The following is a 24,991-nucleotide window of genomic DNA, read 5'->3' on the forward strand; positions in this document are numbered from 1 at the left end:
TGCCTCTGTGCCAGGCTTCGAGTTAGTGGCAGTTGCATTCTTTCACCAGGGCCTCAGTGCTGTAGGGCAGCTACAGCTATGGTTCCCATCAGGGCCCTTGCTCCTTCAGAAAGAGGCCAATAATGGCTTTGCTGCTGATGCTAGCTCTGGGTGAGAGACAAGGGGAGGAGCCCTCATTACCCTTTCCTGGTTTCCCCCTTAATCCTTCCCACACCTTCTTTGAACTTTCTTCTTCATCCCTTTTGATGGAGCCATGTACTTTCTGTCAGTTTCTAATATTCCTATAGCTCACTTTTTTTTTTTTTTCCAGAGACTGTCTTGCTCTGTCATCTAGGCTGGAGTGCAGTGGTGTGATTTTGGCTCACTGCAACCTCCGCTTCCCAGGTTCAAGCAATTCTCCTGCCTCAGCCTCCTAAGTAGCTGGGATTACAGGCACACGCTACCACACCCGGCTAATTTTTGTATTTTTAGTACAGACAGGGTTTTGCCATGTTGGCCAGACTGGTCTCAAACTCCTGACCTCGTGATCTGCCCGCCTTGGCCTCCCAAAGTGCTGGGATTACCGGTGTTAGCCACTGCGCCCAGCCTTAGCTCACTATTTTTAAAAACAAACCAACAAAGCAATCACTGTATGTTCTAGACATACCAAACTACATGCAAATCAATTCTTAAATATGGCATCTCTTTCTTGACTTTATCCATGGTATTTCTTCTAAATGGTAAGGCCCTTCCCCTCTCAGTCCTCTTAGAATTAAGAGGTTCTTCTAAACTGTATTCATGTGCCAGTGTGTGAAGTCCTTCCTGCCTTACACTCCCCCAACTGAGAAGTGTTTGGTGGCTGTTTCTCACTATGCTCAGCACCAGCACACAATTGCTCCTGCATACTGCTTTCCTACATAACTTGTGAGTTCCTGGAGAGCAGGGCCGGTGTCTTAGTCAGCATTTGTCCCCAGCAGACACAGCACCTTGTATTTGACAGGCTACTGTTAGCTGTTTGTTGAGTGGAAGAAAGGAGGAAAGGACACACTTCTGAGTTAGGTAGTATCAGACAATTTCTAGATAAGGAAGCTGACTCAGCACACTGACATGAGGTAGATGCTGAGAGTGGTGCTGCAGAGTTCCTAAATGCTGAGTCACTTTCCTAAATGATTAGGATCCAGACTTTTTCTAATCCTTTTAAAATCTATTTGAAAAAGGACATCTTTCCTTTTAATGCAATATATTAGAAACTATTGGAGAATCCACGAGAGCAATGAAAAAGAAAGATGGTATGGTAGGCTGGACGCGGTGGCTCATGCCTGCAATCCCAGCACTTTGCGAGGCCAAGGCGGGTGGATCACCTGAGGTCAGGAGCTCAAGCCTGGCCAATATGCAAAACCCCATCTCTACTAAAAATACAAAAATTAGCTGGGCATGGTGGTGCGTGCCTGTAATATTAGCTACTTGGGAGGCTGAGACATGACAATGGCATGAACCCGGGAGCCAGAGGTTGTAGTGAGCTTAGACTGCGCCACCGCACTCAAGCCTGGGTGACAGAGTGAGACTCCGTCTCAAAAACAACAAAAAAAGAAAAAGATGGTAGCATAGACAAGAAAAGGAGCCCCTCCTTCATGGCTGGAGTACTTTCCATCTTCTAGCATGTATGTACACACACACACACAGTGTGCACATATATATAAGATAATTGTGTCTACTGTTTGTTGTTCAGTATCAGGAGGGTAGGATCTGTCTGCTTTGCTCACAAATGTATCCCAGTTGTGCCTAGACCACTAAGTGACACACACGAGACCTCCATTAACTATTTGCTGTACAGATGAGTAGACGAAGAATGCTCTGTAGCTCTGGAATTCTGTTCAATGTAGTGATACAACTTGGGGTCTGCAGTAGGACTCCTATCCTAGCTCCCTCACTGGGCTGTTGTGAGGATTCCATGAGACTGCACATAAGCTCACAGTGCCTGACAGGTGGAAGGTCTTGGTGAACTGTCTCCAGCGGGGTCAGCACTGTTACCTGTCCCCGTGTACCCTTCCTTCAAGGAGGGTGTGCAGTGGAGACACCCCAGTGCCGCCTCATTGAGTGCCTGTGGCCCCTCCTGTAAGATGCCTTGGAGCCTTGAGCCTGTGTTGCTGCCCCCTCCCTGTTTCAATGTACTCATCATGTTTTTATCTTTTTTTGAAAGAAAGGAAGGAAGACAGTTGGGAGGAAAGAAAGTCTGGTGCCTGTGGTTTTTACTTTCCCAAGAATTCCGTGAACCTTAAGTGTCAGCATTACATTTTTTTTTTTTTTTCCAGGTGGTCGCCCAGGCTGGAGTGCAGTGGTGCAATCTTGGCTTACTGCAACCTCTGCCTCCCAGGTTCAAGTGATTCTCCTGCCTCAGCCTCCCGAGTAGCTGGGATGACAAGCATGCACCACGATGCCTGGCTAATTTTTTAATTTTTGGTAGAGATGGGGTTTCACCATGTTGGTTCACCATGTTGGCTAGGGCTGCCTTGGGCTCCCAAAATGCTGGAATTACAGGTATAAGCCACCACGCCCAGCCAGCATTATATCTTGACACAGAAAAATGCCTTTTCTGTTTCTTGGTTACCTATATATGTATTCTCTCCCTGCCCCAAACCTTCCTGAGAGAAAGGATGGCATCTAATGGCACCTCTCTATGTATGTAGGCTCTAAGGGAGAACCTGTTGAACTGCATCACGAGGCCACCTACCCTTTCTTCATTACTGGCATCTTCACCAAGGCCGCTAAGGACATTCTCAACACGGGCTAGACGCCCTGAGAGGGAGAGCAGCAGGTTGACCACCTTGTCCAAATCCCCTATGAACATCCTATACTTGTCAAACTCATTGGGCTTGCAGAGCTCGCTGATCAGAGCCTCCACCTCTTCTCCCAGGGCGTTGTTGAGCTTGATGTCCATGAGCAGGCTCCCCTTCGCCTCCTGGAGGGTCTCCAGCTTGTGGGTGAGGCTTCCAATGAGCTCAGCCTGAAATGACAGATGAGACCACAAAGATCAGCCAACAGGAGGTGCCAGTGGAAGCAGGAGTCACCTCCCCCAGCCGCCTTCTGTCATCTTCAAGGCTTAGCTGAATACCCTCCCCCTCCTCTATATGGAGTGTCCCCCAACATTATGCCATAATAGCCTTCTTTCCCTAAGGGTCTACCATTGCTTTTCTCTAAACCTCATATGCCAACACTTGATTACACACAACCTTGTAATGTTCTCCCTTGTGTCATGCTATATATAGCTTTGCCTTCTAACTGGTTTCTTAACTTTTTTTTTTTTTTTTTTTTTTGAGATGGAGTTTTGCTCTTGTCACCCAGACTGGAGTGCAATGGTACAATCTTGGCTCACTGCAACCTCTGCCTCCTGGATTCAAGCAATTCTCCTGCCTTAGCCTCCCAAATAGCTGGGATTACAGGCGCCGGCCACCATGCCTGGCTAATTTGTGTATTTTTAGTAGAGACAGGTTTCATAATGTTGGCCAGGCTGGTCTTGAACTCCTGACCTCAAGTGATCCACCCACCTTGGCTTCTCAAAGTGCTGGGATTATAGGCGTAAGCCACCATGCCTGGCCAACTACTCATTTTTAAAAGTCCTTTTAAGACATGTTCTCATTTGATCCTCATGACAATACCATGGGTAAGTAGGCAGGTAAACAGTACTCTTATTTTACAAATACAGAGGCCAAGGGTCAGAGGAATTAAGGGATTCGCCTAAGGTCTTAGAGTTGAGTTGAATATTAACTGTAGCTACCATTTGTAGAGCAGTTGATATGTGCCATACATATGGAGAAACTCTACATTGATTATGTTACTTAGTCTTCCCAGCAATCTTATAGAAGATACTGTTTTATCTACCTATAACAAGGGAGGAAACTAAGATGGCTTAATGGTGCACACGTACCATCAGGTAGGGCTGCCGTGAACTCAAGTCAGCCTCACTTTAGGGGCCACCCATGTATAATCATTAGAAATTGACACCAAGACCTTTATCAGAAAGTCAAGTCCTTGTTCTACCTCCCCTGTCTCCAGTTACCAGAGCTCTGCAATTTGACACCTTAATCACTTTTTTTCATACTTATAAAACAGTGAGGCAAATACCCAATATATTTAACTGAAGGAAGTAAATGTCTTAGTGGCTTCTAGTTTGAATTCATTTATATTAAGTGTCTACTGCTTCTTTTGCAAAACAGAAATTAAACTACACGGTTTTTGTAATTAGTCTCTCATTTTTCTCTCAGCCTAAAATAGCTAGATGGAAAGAAGACAATCTTTTTTAGTTAAAATTTAACTTTTTTTAACTGCTAAAAAGGTCCCAGCTCAAAAATGCTCTGTATGTACACACACACACATACTATATATAAAATATATATATATATATATTTAAAATCAGTGTGTGTATATATACACACACACCCCAAACTGGCTTCAACTGGAAACTTGGTTAAACGTAAAGGTTACAACTTCTATGTGGGAAGTATATGTTCATTTTAAAGGAAAAATAAATAAATAAATAAAATAGGAAAAACCAATTTTTGACCAACAGAATTGAAGGGTACTGACAACTTGTGTACTATTTCAGTATCAGCACCAGAGAAGGTCCATTAGGAATGTAATCACAATGACTAGGGAAATATTTATTTCTCCACAATCTGCCCATCTTGGAGTTGGAGCATCAGAGGTACTTCACAAGTGAGTGAGGTTCATAATGTCCTTGAAATGTCTAAGTTCTGGCTTTAATGGTGACATCTTGTTGTTTTCTCAATCTGCCTAATCCTAGAGGCTGCAGGTGGCTAAAAAATTCACATCCAGGCCAGGTGCAGTGATAATCCCAGCACTTTGGGAGGCCGAGGTGGGTGGATCACCTGAGGTCAGGAGTTTGAGACCAACCTGGCCAACATGGTGAAACCCCCATCTCTACTGAAAAAAATACAAAAATTAGCTGGGTGTGATGGTGGGCATCTGTAATCCCAGCTACTAGAAGGCTGAGGCAGGAGAATCGCTTGAACCCGAGAGGTGGAGTTTGCAGTGAGCCTAGATCGCACCACTGCACTCCAGCCTGGGCGACAGAACGAGACTCTGTCTCTAAATCAATCAATCAATCATTCAATCAATCCATATCTGCTGCACCATCTCATCACAGGTTATAATCTTTGGTTTTCCTCAAGCTGTTAAAATTGCTTAATATTAATTATTTAAGTTTTTTTTATCTTCTCCTGGAAAAATTTCATTTTCCAAAAAAGCAATTCTGGCTGGAAGCTATGAAATTTACCTGCAAGATAACAATGTTATGTACCTCCAGCAAAATGCCTGGCAGGGTGTGATGATCTTTCACTGTGATATCAGCTCATATAGAGAAGATGGCAAGGATACTGAAATGCAAAGTAACAGGAAAAAGAAACACTGCATGCTGTTGTTACCTCCCAGCATTCCTGCTGGACTGGGTTAAGACAAGTCAAATGTCATCATTCCTGTTTTTCAGATAGATGAGAGAGAATGTAGAGAGAATGTCATCTACGTGAAGTCAGCCCAGGAATTTTTAACTTGTAGGGTACATTTCCTAGGCTTGTTGCTCTAGGTGTTACTGGAAGACACTTAAAGACAACCGGGTTATACCAAATTGAAAGAGATAGTTATCAGGGCAAAACATTCTTATCACTCCACCCTCAGGAAAAGGCCTTCGGCTCATTCCAATTTCAGGCGTCCATTTCAACCTCATGTCCTGAGAAGCAGAATTTCTAGAATGTCTAGAAAATGCTTTTTAAAAACTAAATAGTGGAAAGAAACGAGGTGGTTTTTTTCAGCCTGTTTTTCATTATTTCTATTAATGACTTTTTTGGAAACTGGTAGTATGTGCTGTCATTTCTGGAAGGAACTAAAACACTTATTAAACTGTTATTTCATGTGGCCTCATTGTATTTAAAACTCCTCCTGTGGCTCTCAGAAGCTGTTTTTGTTTTGTTTTGTTTTTTTGAGATGGAGTTTCGCTCTTGTTACCCAGGCTGGAGTGCAGTGGCGCGATCCTGGCTCACTGCAACCTTCGCCTCCCGGGTGCAAGTGATTCTCCTGCCTCAGCCTCCCGAGTAGCTGGGATTACTGGCGCCCGCTACCATGCCCAGCTAATTTTGTACTAATGGGGTTTCACCATGTTGGTCAGACTGGTCTCAAACTCCTGACCTCAGGTTATTCACCTGCCTTGGCCTCCCAAAGTGCTGGGATTACAGGTGGAAGCCACCGCACCCAGCCAGAGGCTGGTATTTTAAAGGATGTGTGTGATGCTTATCAATTTGCAAGTGGGCAGAAACGAAGGATAAGTAGTTTGCTCTTATATGTGGGGGTGACTGATGAGAGGAGAGAACTCTTCCTTTCAAATTTGCTGCTGAACTCAGCTCAAAAGCTCTCTTGGGCACTTAAGCAGATCAGCAACACTGCAGGCGTGGCCCTGAGGTGAGCATGGTTCAGTGGACTGGAAGAGTCAAAATAACTTGACCCAGCTGAACTGCAATCAGGCTTCAGACACAGCTGTCCAACCTACCTCATCTTTCCTTCCCAGACCCTGTTTTGGTTTTCAGAGACATCAGTGCTGGGCAGAACCATAAATAAATCTGTCACAGGAGCATGTGTGTACCCCAGGCTTCATGGTACAAGAAAGAACACAATGAGATGAAAATGTATAGAAGTGACACAGGGAGGCTTCTGTGGAAAGAACCAATATACATTTTGTGGCATTCTGATTTTGGAAAGTTATTAATATTTGCTGGACTATAAGGTGATATCTCACAGCTCAGCCATAGATACTAAGGCCAGAATTACTGAGTGGTCACATCAGTCATTCCTGGCTGAATGTTCCTCAGGTAGGTGGCATTTGAATTTTTTAAAAACCCTAACAAGCCCCTTAAAATATGAGAATTTGAATTTAAAAATGCAGTTAAGAGAAATTTGAGAAACTGACAGCAGCAAGGGAAAGCTGGCTGTACTAAATAGCCATTTCTTTGCCAGGCAGATCTCTTCCAAAAAACCTACCAATTTCTACCAGAATAACTCACCGGGGGAGGGAGAAGAGGTGTGTTTTGTTTCAAATAACACACTTGTCTCTCAGGAGCTACTTAATTTGTAAAATTATTTATCCACTTCTCATCTGGCATAAACTGTTAGCTCACCCTGTGTGAGATGCTATTTATAAGAGTTCTTCCTCCAAACATAGCTTCGCAGACCCTTCCTCCCACCTCATCCTCTGCAGAAACGTCCTGCTGGACCCTTCCCCACTTTCTGCCTGCGGCAGGATGAACACTGGACAAGGAGGCAGGAGGATCTGACATAAAATTCGGCATCAGGCAAGTCACTTGACCTTTTGTGTCTCAGTTATCCACAGCAAGAAGAAAATAACGCCTGCTGAAAACTAATAATAACGTCTAATCATTCAACTCTTTCTCTGTGCCAGACACCATTTAAGTGTTTCACTATTCAATTACTACTTGCAACAACCCGGTGAGAGAGGTATTATTATTATCCCCATTTACTGATGAGGAAAGTGAGGAGGATAGAGGTTATTTAACTTGTTCAAGGTCACACAGCTGGTAAGTCACAGAGCCAGGCTTAAACGCAGATCATCTGGCTTTCATCACTGTATTAAAATAGCTCATAAGAATACTATGAGGCTCACACGAGGCTGGCGGAAATCACAACATATGATATTAGTTTCAAAAGAAGTCATAATAGAAATAAAAGCATGAGGATAAAAAGAAAAGCCTTGTTTCTTTCCACTATTGAGTTTTTAAAAAGCATTTTCTAGAAATTCGACTTTTCGAGACATGAATGTTGAAATGGATGCCAGAAGTTTGAAGAGTTGAAGGCTGATGCAATCACTTTGGAAAATATGAAAGTATTATACACATTCTAATTATTTTTTGTGCAGTCGTAAGATTAGACAACAATTTGAAGATGACACACCACTCATATTAGATACATGTCCGTAGCGGGAATACTCCTTCCCCTGACAAGACCACGTCGCCAATAACATCACTCTACACACACAGTTGGCCTCTGTGTGTCTCTGTCTTAAGAGTAATTCAGGACTACTAGCCAAGTGGTTGGGACTTAGGAATAGAGTGGAATTCGCTTAGCTTGTAAAAACTAGGACTAGATAAAGCTATTTCTACCACATAGGCTTTGCTGGTATCTTTCTTTCTTTAGTCTTAAAAGGAAGGATGCAGGCTGCAGCAGCCATTTCTGCTTTCTTTAGCTGAATTTCACCCTCAGTGAGGCAGGGGCAGTTTCTGTCCTAGTGACAACAACTGGATCAAAGCTCCATCCTGTGTTGTGTAACCTCATTAAAGCAGAAGGATCACAGGGACCTGGCTGCCATTTCAGATGTTCTCCAGCACATTCTCTATCAACAATGGTTCTTTACCATTTCATCTCAGGAAGGCTTATGGCCAGAAAGCCACCGAATCTACTCAGTATGGTCTCTTCGTTGCAGTTAGCAGGGATCTTTGATAACCCACTAGAAACAATACTAAATCTCTTCAAATTTAACTAAACTCATCATCTCCTCTCCCCCAAATGGCCTCCCACTTTTCCGTTTGAGTTCTGACAGCTAGGCCTGGGGCTTGCGAGTCATCCTTGACTCTTTTCTTTCCCATTTTCCGCATCTAATCCGTCACTAGGTTCTGCCCATCTTACTCCTACTTTTTTATTAATGGCCCTGTTTCTCACTGATGCTACTGCACTGACCCTGAGACCCATATCACTACTTTCCCAGAGGGCTATGAGACCCCACGTCCACCCTCCTCTTGTCCAACTCCACACGCAGCTGCCAGAGTGACTTCTCTAAAATGTCTCTCTGTCACAAACCCTGGGGCTGTGGGGGCCAAGACATCAGCACCAGCCCACTGCAGCCTTTCCTACTTATCACAATTAAAATCTCTAGATTCTGAAGAGGACTCTGAAAGGTTCACCATAGCAGTGATGGGGGAAGGCAGTCAAGCCTGAAGTGCAACCCATAATGGGGGTGAGTGAGTTTCCTGTTTTCTGTCCTTGATGTTGTAGCTCTGACCCAAGGACAGGCCCAGTGCAGAGCTGCTCAGAGGCTACAGTAGCAAAAACCCTGCCTTTAAAGCCAGAGGTCTAGGAAAGGGGCCTCTGTGAGCTAGAGTGTGGAGGAAATCCTGTCCTTTTCCAACCTGCTCTCTTTTCTCTTTTCTCCCAGCTCTGTCCCCAAGGGTGGCTGTACTCAGAGCTGCATTGCACAGCAGGGCACAGGTTCTCGAACCCCAAGAGAAAACTCTTCCCTCTGGCCAGAGGAACTGGGAAAATGAGACCCTGTTGTCCAAAAGAGTGTGAGGAGAATCCCCATTATCTTTCCCTCTTTTCTAGTGAGGGTGGTCCTGGTCATGCGGAACTGCACAGCAGCACAGAACACCAGGGGAGCCTCTCTCTCCAGCCAGAGAGTGTGGGGCTGACACTGGATAGGAAAGAGCTGAGAAAGAAGATGCCCTCATTTTGTGCAGGAGCAGACACAAGTCCTCGGCACACCTTCAGTCTACACGTTTGTGGTTATAGCCACAGCAGCACAGCAAAAGCTTTGAGAAATGACACTCGAGTCACAGACTAACCTCTGCAAGAGGCACACATGGGACAGACTGGTACAATATAGCAATGGCCCTGAAAATGGAATTGACATTGGAACTACCACCCAAGGGTAACACAGAACCTGCGGGCTAAACCTAACTAGGTTGACTGCCTCCTAAAACTAAAGCATAACAAAAAGAAATTCTCTAAAGGATGCTAACAGAACTCAGTCTCACAGCATAGTATTCAAAATGTTCAAAATACAATACAAAAATTGCCCAGTATACAAAGAACCAGTGAAATGGTGACCAATTCTCAGGGGAAAAGGCAATGAACAGATGCTAATGCTGAGATAACCCAGATGTTGGGATTGCCAAATGTTGCCCAGGCTGGAGCTCAGTGGCGTAATCACAGCTCACTGCAGCCTCGACCCTCCAGGTTCAGGTGATCCTCCCACCTCAGCATCCCGGGTAGCTGGGATTACAGGCACATACCACCACCCCTGGCTAATTTTTTCTTTTCTTTTTTTTTTTTTGTAGAGACGGGGTTTCACCATGTTGGCCAGGCTGGTCTTAAACTCTTAGACTCAAGGGATCTGCCTGCCTCGGCCACCCTAAGTGCTGGGTTACAGGCATGAGCCACTGTGCCCAGACTCTATAAGAATCTTTGAAACAACTTTGAAAAGAGAGACGTTCTCAGCAAAGAAATAGAAACTATTTTTTAAATGTAAATTTTGGAACTGAAAACTATGATATTTGATATTAAAAAAAAAAAAAACTGGCAGAATGGAGATAGGAAAGTCAGTGAACCTGAAAACAGAACAATAGAAATTATCCAATCTGAAGGACTGAAAGAAAACAGATTAAAAAAAAAAAAAAAGAACGGAGCTTGTGGGACAATATGAACCGTCATTGAAATACTGTGTCACTAGTCACTAAAGTCCTGGAGGGAGAAGGGAAAGAGATTAATGCATTAAGAATATTTGAAGACAGAATGGCTGAAAACTTCCAGAATTTTGTGAAAGACATAAATTTACAGAATTAAGACGCTCAGCAAACCCCAAATACGATCAACTCAAAACTAAGTCCGTCCACATCATAATCAAAATGCTAAAGACTAAAGAGAGTGGCCAGAGGAAAACAACACATTGAATACAGGAGGAGCCAATATTTAAAGGACTGTGCATTTTTCATTAGAAACCATGGAAGCAAGAGGAAAGTGAACATTTGTTAAGTACTGAAAGAAAAGAGTCAACCCAGAATTCCACATCCAGCGAAAATGCCCTTCAAGGGTGACAGCAGAATAAAGACATTCCTAGATGGAGAAAACTAAAAGAATGTGTTATCAGCAGACCTATTCTAAAATAAATACTGAAAGGAAGACAGACCAGAGGGAGAGCTGGAACTTCAGGAATGAAGGAAGAGCAGCAGGAATGGGCAGCTGAGAACCAGTGATCTCCTGAGAAAAGCTGACTCAGAGGAACAACAGATTCCTTTTGCCTTTTGAAACATTCCTCTAAGTTTCTGAAGCCAAAGTCTGTTGGCCTTCAGAATAGGGAATCATGTGATCGGTTTAAGTAGAATTTTGCTTAATAATAAGGCAGGCTTCAGCCAAAAGATTGACAGCTCTGATTATTTACACTGTCTTTAGTTTTATGTATATCAGAAGTTCACACAATGAAAGCTTCATATTTTAACTGATACTTACATTTACTTGGAATATTATTATTCATCATCTAGGATATATAAATAGAAATATCAAAGTAAAACTAAAGTGTTATTTTTAATTTATAAAATAGTTATTAGTAAACCAAGACTCTAGTTCCTAGCCTAGATATATGTCTTAGGTTATTAATAACTTTAAATAACAAATTATTACTTTGCAAAAGTTGGTCAAAGGCTACATTCTACCTCAAAATAATATTGGAGAATGGATATTGATCAAGTTTCATTTTTCTAAACCATCATTAGAAAAGCTTTTTGTATTTCAGGAAGAAAACTGCATTTTGCTGAATATATTAACAGATGTTTTCAAGAACATCACTTATTTAAAACTTTGTGTTTCCAAACCAGATATGTAAATGTAAGTGATACTGATGAAAATTCAATTACACATTTATAAACTACAAGTTTATACTTGTCGTATTACAACAAACTAAATCTCAAAGCGTTCTCCATTGTCATATGATAAAATCTGAACTTCAGCATTTCACACAAAGCCCTACATGACCTTATGACCTGCTGGCTCTTGTGAACCCTTCCAGCCTCATCTCGTACTGTTTGTGGCCCTCCTTTGTTATTTTCTAAATTTGGTAATTTTTTTTTTTTTTTTTTGAGACAGGGTCTCACTCTGTCACTGAGGCTGGATTGGAGTGGCACAATCTTGGTTCACTGCAGCCTCCACCTGTTGGGCTCAAGTGATTCTCCCCTCAGCCTCCCAAGTAGCTGGGACCATAGGTGTATGCCACCATGCTCAGCTAATTTTTTAATTTTTTTTTTTTTTTTTTGAGATGGAGTCTCGCTCTGTCACCAGGCTGGAGTGCAGTGGCATGATCTCAGCTCACTGCAACCTCTGCCTCCTGGATTCAAGCAATTTTCCTGCCTTAGCCTTCCGAGTAGCTGGGATTACAGGCATGCACCAACACACCTGGCTAATTTTTTATATTTTTGGCGGAGACAGGGTTTCACTATATTGCTCAGGCTGGTCTTTAACTCCTGGGCTCCAGAAATCCTCCTGCCTTGGCCTCCCAAAGTGTTGGGATTACAGGCATGAGCCACTATGCCTGGCCTAAATTTGGTGATTTTTTATTTAATCATGAGCCCTTGTTACATTCCAAAATATCAAACTACTTGAAGCACCCTTCTTTACCATACACATTCTGTGCTTTTTCGTATCTTTCAGTTTCTCCCTACGCTTCTCCTTTTGTCTCAAATGCCCTTTTTCTTCTGACTCCCGTCGATACATTCTTCAATGCTGATCTCAGGTTTTATCTTCCTGGAGGAGGTAAAACCTGACTGTACTCTCTTGAGTTAGGAACTGCTCCTTTGGGCTCCCCCAGCATAGTCCATGTGTCTGTCAGAAGATCAATAATGTAGTACTAAAATAATCCACCTCCCTTGCCAGTCCAGAGTTCCAGGAGAACAGACACAGTGTCTTATTCATGTTTGTATGCCCAAGGCAGAGCACAGTGTCTGAAACAGAGAAGGCGTGTTCTCACGAAGTGTTTATGAGCCTAACATTTTACACTCACAAAGTGATGCAAACCCTCAGGCCACTTGCAGCCCTAGAGGAAGAAGGAACCAAAGGAAATTCTAACTGGACATGGAGGCCTCATTAACTAAATAGCCTTTTCTCATCTTTGTTTCTCCCTGAAGAGCCAGATAAGCCCACGGGGCAAGTGGGTATCATCCCCCTGGTGCTGTGGGCAACATTTTCCACAGCGAAGAGAGAAAACAAATGTGAGCTGTTTTTCCTTGTAAGAGTCTGATGTAGGAAAGTGCCTAGCCTTGTTGGCAATAAGGCACCTTCTCACTGAACATCTTAACGTGAAAGATATCAGATGCCATCAACATTTGCATACTTACATGACCTTGCCTTTAACACTTCTCTAGTAAGATATGATATGCTTTTACACCCTGCAGCTTAAAAAGCACATTAATATCCATCAGTTAATTTGACCCCACAACTATTATGTGAGAGATCATTACCACTTCCATTTTATAAAGAAAAAAGGGTCAAGAAAAGTCAAGCTAGTTGCTTAACTTCCAGATTTTTTTTTTCTTCTGAATTCTAATCCCATGATGTCCCATCCAAGTACTAACCAGGCCCGACCCTGGTCACCTTCTGAGATCAGATGTGTTCAGGATAGCAAGGCCATAGACTCTAATCCTAGAATCTTTCTACAGTGGCCTTCTGGATATTTTTCTTCAGTTAAACGGTAAAATTCAACTTGGGAGTTTTGCACTTTATAACTTCATGAAACAAATGTTTATTGAGCACGTGCTAGGTGCCAGGCCCTGGTTATGTGGCTGTGACATTTCCTCTCCCTAGGATCCCTTTCACCCTGAGTGAGGTTTTGTCTTCCTAAGCCCGTGACTCCCCAAAAAGGCACTCCAAATGACTCGAAACTCCTCAGTCCTCAAGTCACAGACACTGCTGTTCTCATATTTTTGGTTTAAAATGGGTTTTAACTGGTTTTAATCTCAAACTCTAGCTCTGGTTAGTTATACCCAGAGAACCTCCAGTTTAGCTCAGTTCCCAGGGCAGCAAGGTTTAAAGGCAGATGACCTGGGAGCAATTTTTAGCAAGCTTTAGGGTCAGAAACACATAAGGTTAGATCTGACTTTAGCATCTATTAACTGTGACCCCAGCCCTCTAATTCTGATTAGCATAAAATGTGGCAGTACAAGTGTCAGAGGAGTTTTGTGCAAATAAGATAGTACAGCATTGTGTTGAAAAGAAAAACAAACACATAGCCCGCACTTGGAATGAAATACATGCTACCTATTTCCCGTGAGGATGAATTAATTATCTCTTTCTTCATATTCTCAATCTAAAAATACTTTTTGCCATATAATGCTTAGTGTGAGAGGGTGATAATTGAAAGTGATGGGAAAACAGTTAATTGGGTACACATGGACATAAATATGGGAACAACAGACACTGGGGAATAAAAGAAGGGGGAGGAAGGAAAAGGGACAAAGGACATGGATACTATGCTCACTACCTGGATGATGCATACAATCCTACAGCAAGCCTCAGGATCATGCAATATACCTTTGTAACAAACCTGCCTATGCCCCCGATTCTAAAAAGTTAGGAAAAAAAAAACACTTAAAACTTAAGATAGGGAGGAAAAGCAATGAGTATTTGCCACACTGCAACTGTCAAGCAGGTATGCCCACAGGCAGAAAACAAAAAAATTATGTAAAACGTTCAGTTAAAGATTCCATGGCAACCTGGTACATGTAAGGGTGTATACATAGCTCTGTCTTTGGGATAAATATAGACAGACCAAAGTCCAAGTGGTCTTATTTGCAATCAGGGGACCCGTTAAATGAAGTACTTAGCTGTGGGACAGGTATGTATCGGGGTATACAATGACAAGTCTATACATAGGAAAACTTTGGGCTAGCAGGGAACTTGCTACTATAATGGTTGCATCAGCATGTTAGCCATGAGCCAGAGGTGCTGCAAAGATCCCTCCTGTCCAATTACCCTCTGTTCCTCGGGTCTGTATCCTGTGGTTTCATTCCAACAGACAAGACAGCCTGGGACACACTGTAGAGCAAATGAAATAAAATCACCCTAGAAAGTTTCTCCTGGAATCAGGATCACTGAAAACCGCTTACATTCCAGGCTCAGAAAGAAGCAAGCAAGCTTTCCTTTGCAGCACGCATGCCCAAGCTTCATAGAGAGCTACAAGCACAGCAGAAGGCAGCCCCTCTGGTGCTACAGAGAAAGTGGAATGGCGAGAACTTTCTCCCCTGCAGACACAGCCCAGTTTAGATCTCCATGGCATGTGGGAAGACAGCAGCAGCATCATGGTCATTTTTTAAGTGTCTAACATTTGAAATCTCTGTAGGAGTATCAAATGCTAACTACTAGATTCCAGCACTGCACTTTCAAGCTATTCACTGAAGTCCTGCAAAGAGGGCTGGGGAAGATATAAACGTTAATATTACTTTTTCTCAGAAGTGTCATTTGACAATTGGCCTCCTTCCCTAAAAAAGTTTCTAGATTTTTACATTTTCCTTTTGACCATGAAACATGAAAAGTACACACACTGTTGGCACTGGCCAAACAGCAGCTGAGAACAGTGTCAGGGTCCTGGTGCTGGATTAGGAGGCTAGGTACTTGGGTTCAAGTCCTGGCTATGAGACTTCTAAGAAATAATCCCTCTAAGTTTCACTTCTGTTATTTGTAAAAATGAAAAGGACAGTAGCTTTCCTGCCCTGCCTACTCACAGAAAAGCTAAGAGGAAATTGGTTAAAGTGCCATGTAAATCCAAAGTCTAATGATTTTGGTGCAATTTGGTGATGCAAAGGTCCTTTCCCCGCCTGCCTCAAGAGGCTCAGTCACCACGCTGATTACGTGGACTTTGTCAATTTTTCTGGGGAAAGCAGAACAAGGGCATCCCATTCTTTATTTACCTTCTTTTCATTGACATCTGCCTGTTCCTCTTCCTCATTCACTTCTGCTGGCATCTCTTTGATTTTGTTCAGCAGCTCAGCCTTGGGAGCAGACACGCTGTAGTAGGCAGGGCAGTTGACCAACATGCTCACTGCTTCCTTGTCTTCATTCCTGGGCCAGAAAGAGCACAAAGTACAGCCACACAGAGCATGCCAGAGGCTTTGTTTCACTGCAGACGTCAGTCCATTCAGAAGCGCGTGACAATTCTATTTAATTTCTTTCTCAGAAATTAGGATAAACTAGTAACTGTTAACTAATGAGTGATTACTACGTACAGGGCTGTTGAAGCCAGGCAAACCTCTCTGCTTTTATGATTCATATAAGAACGATACTGACTCGTTATCTCAGAGAAAGGCAGTGTGGAACCATGACTCAATCAATGTGAAAGTATTTTCAAGGTGCTGCACAAACCTCAGGTTTTAGGTCAATTATTTCCTATACTCCTTTGGTTACATGTAATCTTTCCAGTGCCTACTATGTATTGTTGCTTGAACACACAAAAATTTTCCTTCTCAAGTATGCCTGCTATCCCATATAAGCCTGGGAAATCTGCAGTTTGCTGGTCTGCAGTGAACTAATACAAGGTATAAAATCTACTCATTGATAATATAATAGGGATGTTTTAAGGCTGAAGAAAAAACTCGGAATTGAGAAACCTGCTATCTAGTGTTCTCTGTTTTACCACATTTGAGTTGCCTTTCAGCCTATAATTCATATTCTACCCACTGAATAAATGACTCTAGGGAAGTAAGATTCTCTTGGAGAGGAACTTTATTCAATCTTGTGATATTATTTAACATCTAGCCCATCATTTTACTATGAAATAAGGACCCACACACAAAAAAATCATCTTTACTAGTTTCCTGGTTGATAACTGTCCCAGTAAGCAACAATGACCACATTTAATCCAGTTAATTGAAAGACAGGGAAAAGATTTTCTGATACATTTTTGTTTTCAGATATGTCCACCGCATTATAAATGGGATTCTCTGGCATCTGACAAACCCTCACAATGGGTACTGGCCATCTCACGCCCAACAGGACACTGCTTATTTCCACCAGGAGATGGCGCATGCCTTTTATTTATTTATTGTTTTAAATCCCCAGGAAGGTAGGTCTCAGTGCTACAAAAGCTACATGACCATTCTGCTTCTAAACTGATGGAGCAAACATGTATTTTCAGTGGTAATCCTAGGAAATACTTTGCTAAGGATGTTACTTTGGTCCTTCTACAGCCAGTGGTCAGAGAACAGAATGACCATCCTACAACCACCCACGGCGAACTGGCTGGCACACCCACAAAAATCATATCTTTGGGGTCTCCATAGTACCCAGTGGATTGCTTTGCACATTGCAGGTGTTCAGTATGTGTTTGCTAAAGACATGACCCTGGATAAATCACTTCACCTCAATTAGTCTATTTCCCAAATCTGAAAATAAAAGCGGGGGAATGGACAAGGTGACAGTTAAGGCCTTGAATCAGAAGAGCTTCTGACAACATGACAAATAGCTTGTAAGTATCACATAGCTCTTTCCTTTCTCTCTCCTCCACAAAATGAAACGTGGTGTTCCTGTTAGTAATTTAGTTAGGATCAGCTGGAAATTTTAAAAATGCAATCCCAAATTTGGATAAAATGTTCTGTTTTTATTTAGTCTGGAAGCCACTAACTGCTGAGTCCCAGACTGTCAATCCACAAAGATTTCACTGAAAATTAAAGAGAAAACAAAAGCTACTCAATCTTTCTCATAGTAGTCTTTTAAGGAAATAAAACATGCAAGAAAATACTGCAGTAACCCAGGAGAAATGAAAAGCATCAAAAACACGAACTGCACACTGGGACATGTGTTACATGGCTGGTTCAAGGAGCTTCAGAAGTAGAGGCTCACGGACTGGGCCAAACCAGAGAGTGCGCCCCTACTCAGACCTTTCCTGATTTTCAGGATTTGTGCCAACACCCACCTTAATGCCTCAGAGGTAAGGTAAGGGTCAGTGTAATACGTGAACTTATTTCTCTAGGCTCTCCTCCTTACAAAGCCCTTCCCCTCTCAGTCTTGGCAAGATGTTGGCCACGCTCACCACTCTCCTTGCTCCTTTCCCAGCACCGAGCCCTGAGAGCCTCTCTGCCAGAGCAGCTCTGATACAGAACGGGCAAGTACACCTTCGCTGAGCTGGGGACGCTGTGTAATTGCTGGACACAGGCACAGTCGTGGGGCTGTGATCAAATCCAGGTGCCATCGTTCACATGTTCAATGACCTTGGTGAGCATGGTCTTAATTCCTCTGTACTTCAGTTTCCTCATTTGTAAATGGAGATAAAATTTGTAGCTACCTCAGCAAGTTCTTGTGAAAATTAAATACTGTTGATATAAATAAGTAAATACGATGCTTGACACAATGTGAACAATGGGTATTAATGGCAGTTATTATCATTATTACTATTACTTTCTTTGTTGTTGCATATCTGTCCCGCATCCTTCCTCCCAGAGCCATTCCTCCAAGACTGAGATAAAAATGGCACTCTTGGGTCAGGAGCTGTGGAAGTAGGAAAACATCAGGCAACTAGTCCTAGACTTATCATCATCCCCATGGAAGGAGTTCGATTGTAAGTCTCTCTGAAGACATCACCAGGGACTTACCTCTTGCCTTCACATCCTGAAGAGCTGACAGTTCTCTGTATGGCCTTCCTCTTTACGCTGTTTTCCTTCAGCAAGTTCACATCTCGGGGAAACAAACCTTCCATCAGGTCCATTGTTGTCTTCAGCCTGGAATCTGGATCCAAAATGTCTGCCAGAGATTTGTCTTGGTGGACAATTTCCTTGGCCAGAGCCTCTGTTCTAATGTCTTCTGAGCTCTTCTGAGGATCAGAATTGACTTTCTTTTCTAAACCCTGAGTTCCATTGACTGGATCATGGGTGAGGCTTTGAGTCCGGATGGGTGCTGGCTGCCCACCAAGAGACCCAGCAAGTTGGGGGTGAACACTCATGAAGGAGGGTGGTGTGGACTCAGCCTCTGAACCCTTGATAGAAGTTTGGAGTCTGGAAGCCAGTGTCTGACTACCTACCACATGGGCTGCACCGGGCACGTGCCTTTCCCTTGCAATTGTCACTTTAGAAAGTTTGTTGGAGCTGCCAGGGATATTAAAAAAAGAGAGAGAGAGAAAGAGAGAGTGATAAGAGAAGGGTGATGATAAGAGGGTGGAGGAAGACTGAGGGAGAAGCTTTCCATATCAGGGTTGTAGCTTTCCACATCTTCCACATTTTCCACATCTTACTGACAGAGCTAATGTTAAAGAATATGGCTTCTGATTGTAAGTGGGTCTCCTGATACCGAACCCCCCCCAATTAAAAACATTTACCTACCTAGTCACAGTTCATGCTAGACACACAAACATACATAGATATATACATAGGAGTGGGGTGAGATAGTCACATTTCTGAGGTCAACCCCATCTTTTGAAAACCACAGCACTCTAAAGGGCCTCCTGAGCCCAGCAGCTGGTCAGGAGGTTGTCATCTCCTGAGGAAGATGGAATAGGAATTCAGTTTGGGTGAATGTTGCTGTTAGATTCCAGAGATTTCTGAAAGGTCTAGGTTACATTAACGGGGTAGTGGTAATAAGTCACTCTTGCGGTGTTTAAAGAAAGCCACTCCAAAGGTGCTGTCAGGCAATGTGTTTTTTTTGGTATTTTGAGAGATCACTTGTTCTAGGGACTATGTGTTGGGGAATGCTTCTTTCTCATTCTCCTAGCTTCCAAGAGGTTTTCCCTAAACATTACTGACCTTGAGCCCTACTCTTTATTCCTATGGACACGGAGTGATTTTGGAAAGAGAAGCTCAGCATTCACATCCCAGTCTCTTCTAAGACTGAGGCTGCCTCGAGGCTGTGTTTATTAATATCTATGTGTATTTGTGTGTCTAGCATGACCTTTGATGAAGTAGGTAAACCTGTTTAACTTGGGGGTTCAGTATCAAGGGACCCACTTACAATCTGAAGTCATATTCTTTCATGTTAGCTCTGTCAGTAATAAAAGTGATGTTTTTGTCTTCTATATGCCCTCCTCTTTTGTCTTATTTCCTAACTGATTCAGAACTCAGCCAGGGAGGAGGGATTTACTTGGACCGCCTGAGCCTATCCTGTCCCCAGAAGTAAAATGTGCCACTTGGGTTCCAGCTTTCGTTTCTGCCACCCTGACTCCTTGGTACCCAATGACACTGGTCCAACTACCTCCTGAGGCAAACAGATGAACACGGTCCTGAGCTGAGCTGTACAGAAACATCTCCATGCCAGGTCTCTTCTGTGACCAGCAGAAGGACCTGGGCCACCTGGGGTACGACACTCTCCTGTTAGTGAAGGAAACCTGCCCAGTCTGCTCACTCACCTGGGGCGCGGCCCCTCAGGGTCCTCACTGTCCAGCTGCGCCTCACACACTGCGTGGGGAGGAGGTGGAGGGAAGTCATCCATGCTATACACCGGGGTTTCCTGACTCGGTGGAGGAGGTGGGGGTGGAGGAAGAGTTTCAAACGTGGGGCTGGACGTGGCCTTAGGGTGCAGATCCCTCACAAACACTTCGTCTTCATAATCCTCACGAGGTGGCGGGGAGTCCCGCAGGACGGATTCAGATATTCGGAGGGAGATCCTCCCTGGAGTGCTCGGGGTCCCAAGAGGCGTGTCTGGGTCAGAAGTGCTGCATGAACTTGGAAGACTCTGCTGTTTTTGATAGTGCTTCAGGTTTGCAAACTCAGGGGCTGAGGATTCCTCAGGAAGGCTGTCCTCTCTGCCTGCGTGGGCCCACTTCACTCGAGAAGGCGGTGGCCACTGAGGCAATGAGACCCTCTTCCTCGTTCCCTCTTCTACCCCATGCTCTGGGCCATCACCCTCATAGCCTCTTGGACCGGGAGGCTGGGTCAGGGTGTGACCATTGCTTCTGTGGGTCATGGCAGGGGTGTAGGGCGGGAGAGGCTGTCGCCCTGTCTGACCATCCTGTGAGCAGTAGCCAGAGGGAACAGCTGAAGGCAGAGGGGTGCCAAGTGGGGTCAGGGGTGCAGCCCTGGTGTCTGTGAGCTGCCCTTGCGTTCCTGCCAGTGGTGGCCTGGGGCAGGGTGTCCTGCTGGCTTGCCTCTGATGGTCCGGGGTTCCAGGACATTCACTAGGAACGGAGGAATCACCAATGGCTTTGCAACCTGAACCACCCCAGCGAGGGGTGGGATGGTGGAAGAGCAGCGGCATCTCTTCTTGGCCTCTTTCTGAACAACTGAGTGACCTGGAACAGCACACAGACAGGAGGGTTACAGCTCGGAAGAAAGGGGCAAGCATGCAGCCCAATGTTCCTTACATAGATGAGAAAAACACTTAAGAGGAAGGAGGACCTCCTTTCCTCCCCCCAGAAACTGCACACTGTCCTCCCTGGCTGCTCACAGGAAGACCCAAGTTAAACTAGTACTCGACAGGCATAAATTCCTACAGGAAAATGTCACATGGAATGCCTGGGTTCACAAGGCATTTTCTTTTATTAACCCTCTCACCGCCCCCACATCCTGTACACACCATGCAACATAAGGCAGCTTTTGAGGACAGGCTTCAGGATATAAAAACAAACAGTACATTTCTGCAGCCCCTTTTAGGACTACTTCAGGAAATAGCTCCCAGCTCTGGGGAAGAATAACACTGCCTTCTTCTCTCCCAGTGTAATCCCCACGGGGGAGGTCTGTTTTGAAAGCATTTGCATGGGCTGCTGAATTTGAAGGTTTTATTTACAACGTTTGGTTACTCTCCTAGTGTTTTCATTTCATCTGATGAAAAATAAAAAGGAGGGGGAGAGGCTCACCTAAGGAGCTAATAAACAGTTACCTCTGGAGAAAGAGGCTGGCCATAATAAGCAAATATGGTACATGGTGATTTAAACAACTGTACTCTAGACTCCGAGGAAAACCCCAACAATTCGCAAAACTTTTGTTATTGTGTTCTAAAGGAGAAAAAAACCACAAAACAAAACAAAGAAAAAAGAGTCTGTGGCACTGCCTGCTATGCAAGAGTTAATGTGAGGATAAAAAGCTCTCCAGCAAACCCACCGTGATTTGTACATTCCCTGTCTGCAGTTCCCTGACTGGCTATGTGAGTGAATCTGGACCGCAGATGGCACATTTCATCTCACAGATCGGACTCCTCTGAGGGAGCAGTGACTCAGTCCCACATCAGAGCAATAGTACAGGGCTTGCCACAAGATCATCCAAGTGCCAGGCAAGCAGAATGCGTGGTGGAGGAAGATGGCAAAGAACCAAATTAGCTCTTCTCATGCCTTTATTTTTCCTTTATTACACATAGATGCAGATGATGAAATAAAGGGCCCACCTCTCTCTCTGATGCAACCCCTCCCTTCCAGTGACCGGTCCCTTTCATTCAAACATGGTTTCTTTACCAGGAACCTCTCCATAGCGAAGAGTAGCCACTCTGCACTTCCTGGTGGCTTCCCCCATGGGCATATTAGAAACCCTGAGGAAGGAGATTCGCTGGGGATGCTCTTCCCTTCTCTCATCCATCCTGGCATCCCTAATACCTGGCACGAAGTACCCCCTCAGCAAGTGTCTGTTGAACAGTGACGTCTCCTTTGCCCAGCTGCTCTCCAGACTGTAGCATACAAACTGTTTTTAAACTCAGCCTCCTTTAAGAGGACGTGGAGTCAGCTGAAATCTGATGTTTTAATGACTAATTCAGATGCCTTTATTTTATTTATTATATCTTGAGGCTTTTCTTTTTTTTTTGAGACGGAATCTCACTCTGTCACCCAGGCTGGAGTCTGTGGCCGGATCTCAGCTCACTGCAAGCTCCGCCTCCTGGGTTTACGCCATTCTCCTGCCTCAGCCTCCCGAGTAGCTGGGACTACAGGCGCCCGCCACCTCGCCCGGCTAGTTTTTGTATTTTTAGTAGAGACGGGGTTTCACCGTGTTAGCCAGGATGGTCTCGATCTCCTGACCTCGTGATCCGCCCGTCTCGGCCTCCCAAAGTGCTGGGATTACAGGCTTGAGCCACCGCGCCCGGCCTCTTGAGGCTTTTCTAAAGGGGGAGACATCACTAAAACATACAATAATATAACACTTATCCTTTAAAGATCCAGCCCAATAGACTTTCATATGATGTTTTTAGTTTGTGTGACCTTACTTTACACAAACTATACTAAAGTGGCATTTTCTTTTTGAAGATAATATCAGTGGTAAATGCTTAGCTTGGTTGAGAATGCTTCTCCATGGTGATTATTTTGTGTTTTTAGGAATGAAGTTTGGGATAAAAAAAAGACTTTGTTCAAGTCCCCAAGAGGCTCACCCAGAGTCTTGCTGATATGTATCCAGGAATCCTACTATTCAAGAATGGATTTTGAGAGCAATTAGTCTCACCTTTGTTTTGTTTTGCTTTTTTTTAAAAAAAAAAGCACTTTTAAAAAATTGTGGCTAAAAAAGCAACATAAAATTTCATCTTAACCATTTTTAAGTTCAGTAGTGTTAATATGTTCACACTGTTGTGAAACAGATCTCCAGAACTTTCACAACTTGCAACCTAAAACTATGTACCCACTAAATAATAACTCCCCATTTCCCCCTCCTACTAACCCCTGGAAATCACCATTTTACTTTGTGTTTTTATGAATTTGACTACTTTAAGCACTTCATACAAGTGAAATTATACAGTATGTCTTTTTGTGACTGGCCTGTTTCACCTCACATAATGTCATATTGTAGCATGTGGCAGAATTTCCTTTTTAAGGCTGAGTAACATTCCATTGTATGGCTACACCACATTTTGTTTTATCCAATCATCTGTCATGAGTAGACATTTGGGTTGTTTCCACCTCTTGGTGAATAGTAAGTACTGCTGCTATGAACATGGGTGTGCAATATATCTCCTGGAGACCCTGCTTTCAATTCTTTTGGACATATACTCAGAAGTGGCATTGCCAGATCACATGGTAGTTCTATTTTTAATGTTCTGAGACCTCCATGCTGTTTTTCATATGGCTGCACCATTTTATATTCCCACTAACAGTGTGCAAGGTTTCCAATTTCCCCATATCCTCACCAACACTTGTTGTTTTTCGTTTTTTTAATTGCAGCCATCCTAATGTGTGTGATGTAACATCTCATTGTGGTTTTGAGTTCTCTGATGATTAGTGGTGTTGAGCATCTTTTCACTTGCTTGTTGGCCATGTGTCTGCCATCTTTAGAGAAATGTCTATTTAAGTCATTTGCCCATTTTTATACAGACAAGTACATTTTTATGTTTGAAATTAACAAGTGAATGTCTGAATTTAGTTCGATTGGTATCCTCTAGTGTTTTTCTTTAAAATGGAAGCTAAAAAGAATGGAGAATAGTTTGAAAGCAGGAAAGAAGTATATAATAATGATAACTATTGTCTCTTTGTGACCCATGAAGCCATCAAACTCTTACAAAACTTGAACAGTGCAAAATCTCTATTTTTCTATAAATTAGAACATTTTATGTTTTTACAAAAGCACTAATGTAAAGTCTGAATTTTCATGTATTTAGAGAGAATTATGTCAGCATGGAGGAAAACTGATCCTAATAAGCATCCATGGAGAACAAAGGGCACATTCTTCCAAATTCCACCTTCCAAATTATTCTGACATTTCAATATTGTCCACAGTTGATGTGACTTCTGTCTTCCTACTATTATTAACAGAGTGACTATGGTAAAAGACCATGCAAGCCTTTAGGGAAAAAAAAAGAATGTTACACTTTTTTGTGTCTTCTTGGTTGTGGTGGTCAGAAAAACACGCTGCAAGCAGAATTTTTAGTATTCAAAATTCATAGTACAGGATCTGTGATCAAGTCCCTCCCATGTTTTCCTGTGGGCTGCACTTTCCATGCCTATGCTTTTCCCCAGGACAGCTGAGAATTACATGTCCTGAAATTATCAATATCTTTTTCAGCAAGCACTAGGCATGCAGCTGCACCTATGCTAGTGTCAGTTGCTGAAGAACAGACAAGCATTTCAGTTATTCAACGGTATGTGATGCTTGTCATATTTATTCTTTTGGCATTTTTACAGCTCATAATTTTTTTTTTAACACAGAACTAGTTTTGTTGAGGAAGATTCCCCCTCCCCACAAAATTGCTACCTGTGTTGCTCAGATTGTCGATATTGCCACTGAGCCAACAAGCAGTCCCACTCACCTGTCACCTTCAATTTTTTTTTTTTCCTTTCCAACTTTTATTTTAG

General features: G+C 43.3%; 1 protein-coding gene across 2 annotated transcripts in view; it reads right to left on the minus strand.

The window, feature by feature from the left end:
* The window catches only part of SHROOM3 (shroom family member 3), a 351,019-nt gene that overhangs the window by 5,906 nt on the left and 320,122 nt on the right, over positions 1-24,991 (minus strand). For both annotated transcript variants that reach the window (XM_023222578.2, XM_023222579.1), the window contains 4 exons: positions 20,141-21,022; positions 18,399-18,887; positions 15,723-15,873; positions 2,711-2,983 (listed from right to left, as the gene is read on the minus strand). In XM_023222578.2, coding sequence (XP_023078346.1) covers positions 2,711-2,983; positions 15,723-15,873; positions 18,399-18,887; positions 20,141-21,022 — 1,795 coding nt within the window. The remainder of the gene's footprint in view (positions 1-2,710; positions 2,984-15,722; positions 15,874-18,398; positions 18,888-20,140; positions 21,023-24,991) is intronic.

Source organism: Piliocolobus tephrosceles, chromosome 3 (assembly GCF_002776525.5).
Source record: "Piliocolobus tephrosceles isolate RC106 chromosome 3, ASM277652v3, whole genome shotgun sequence".
NCBI classification, from domain to species: domain Eukaryota; kingdom Metazoa; phylum Chordata; class Mammalia; order Primates; family Cercopithecidae; genus Piliocolobus; species Piliocolobus tephrosceles.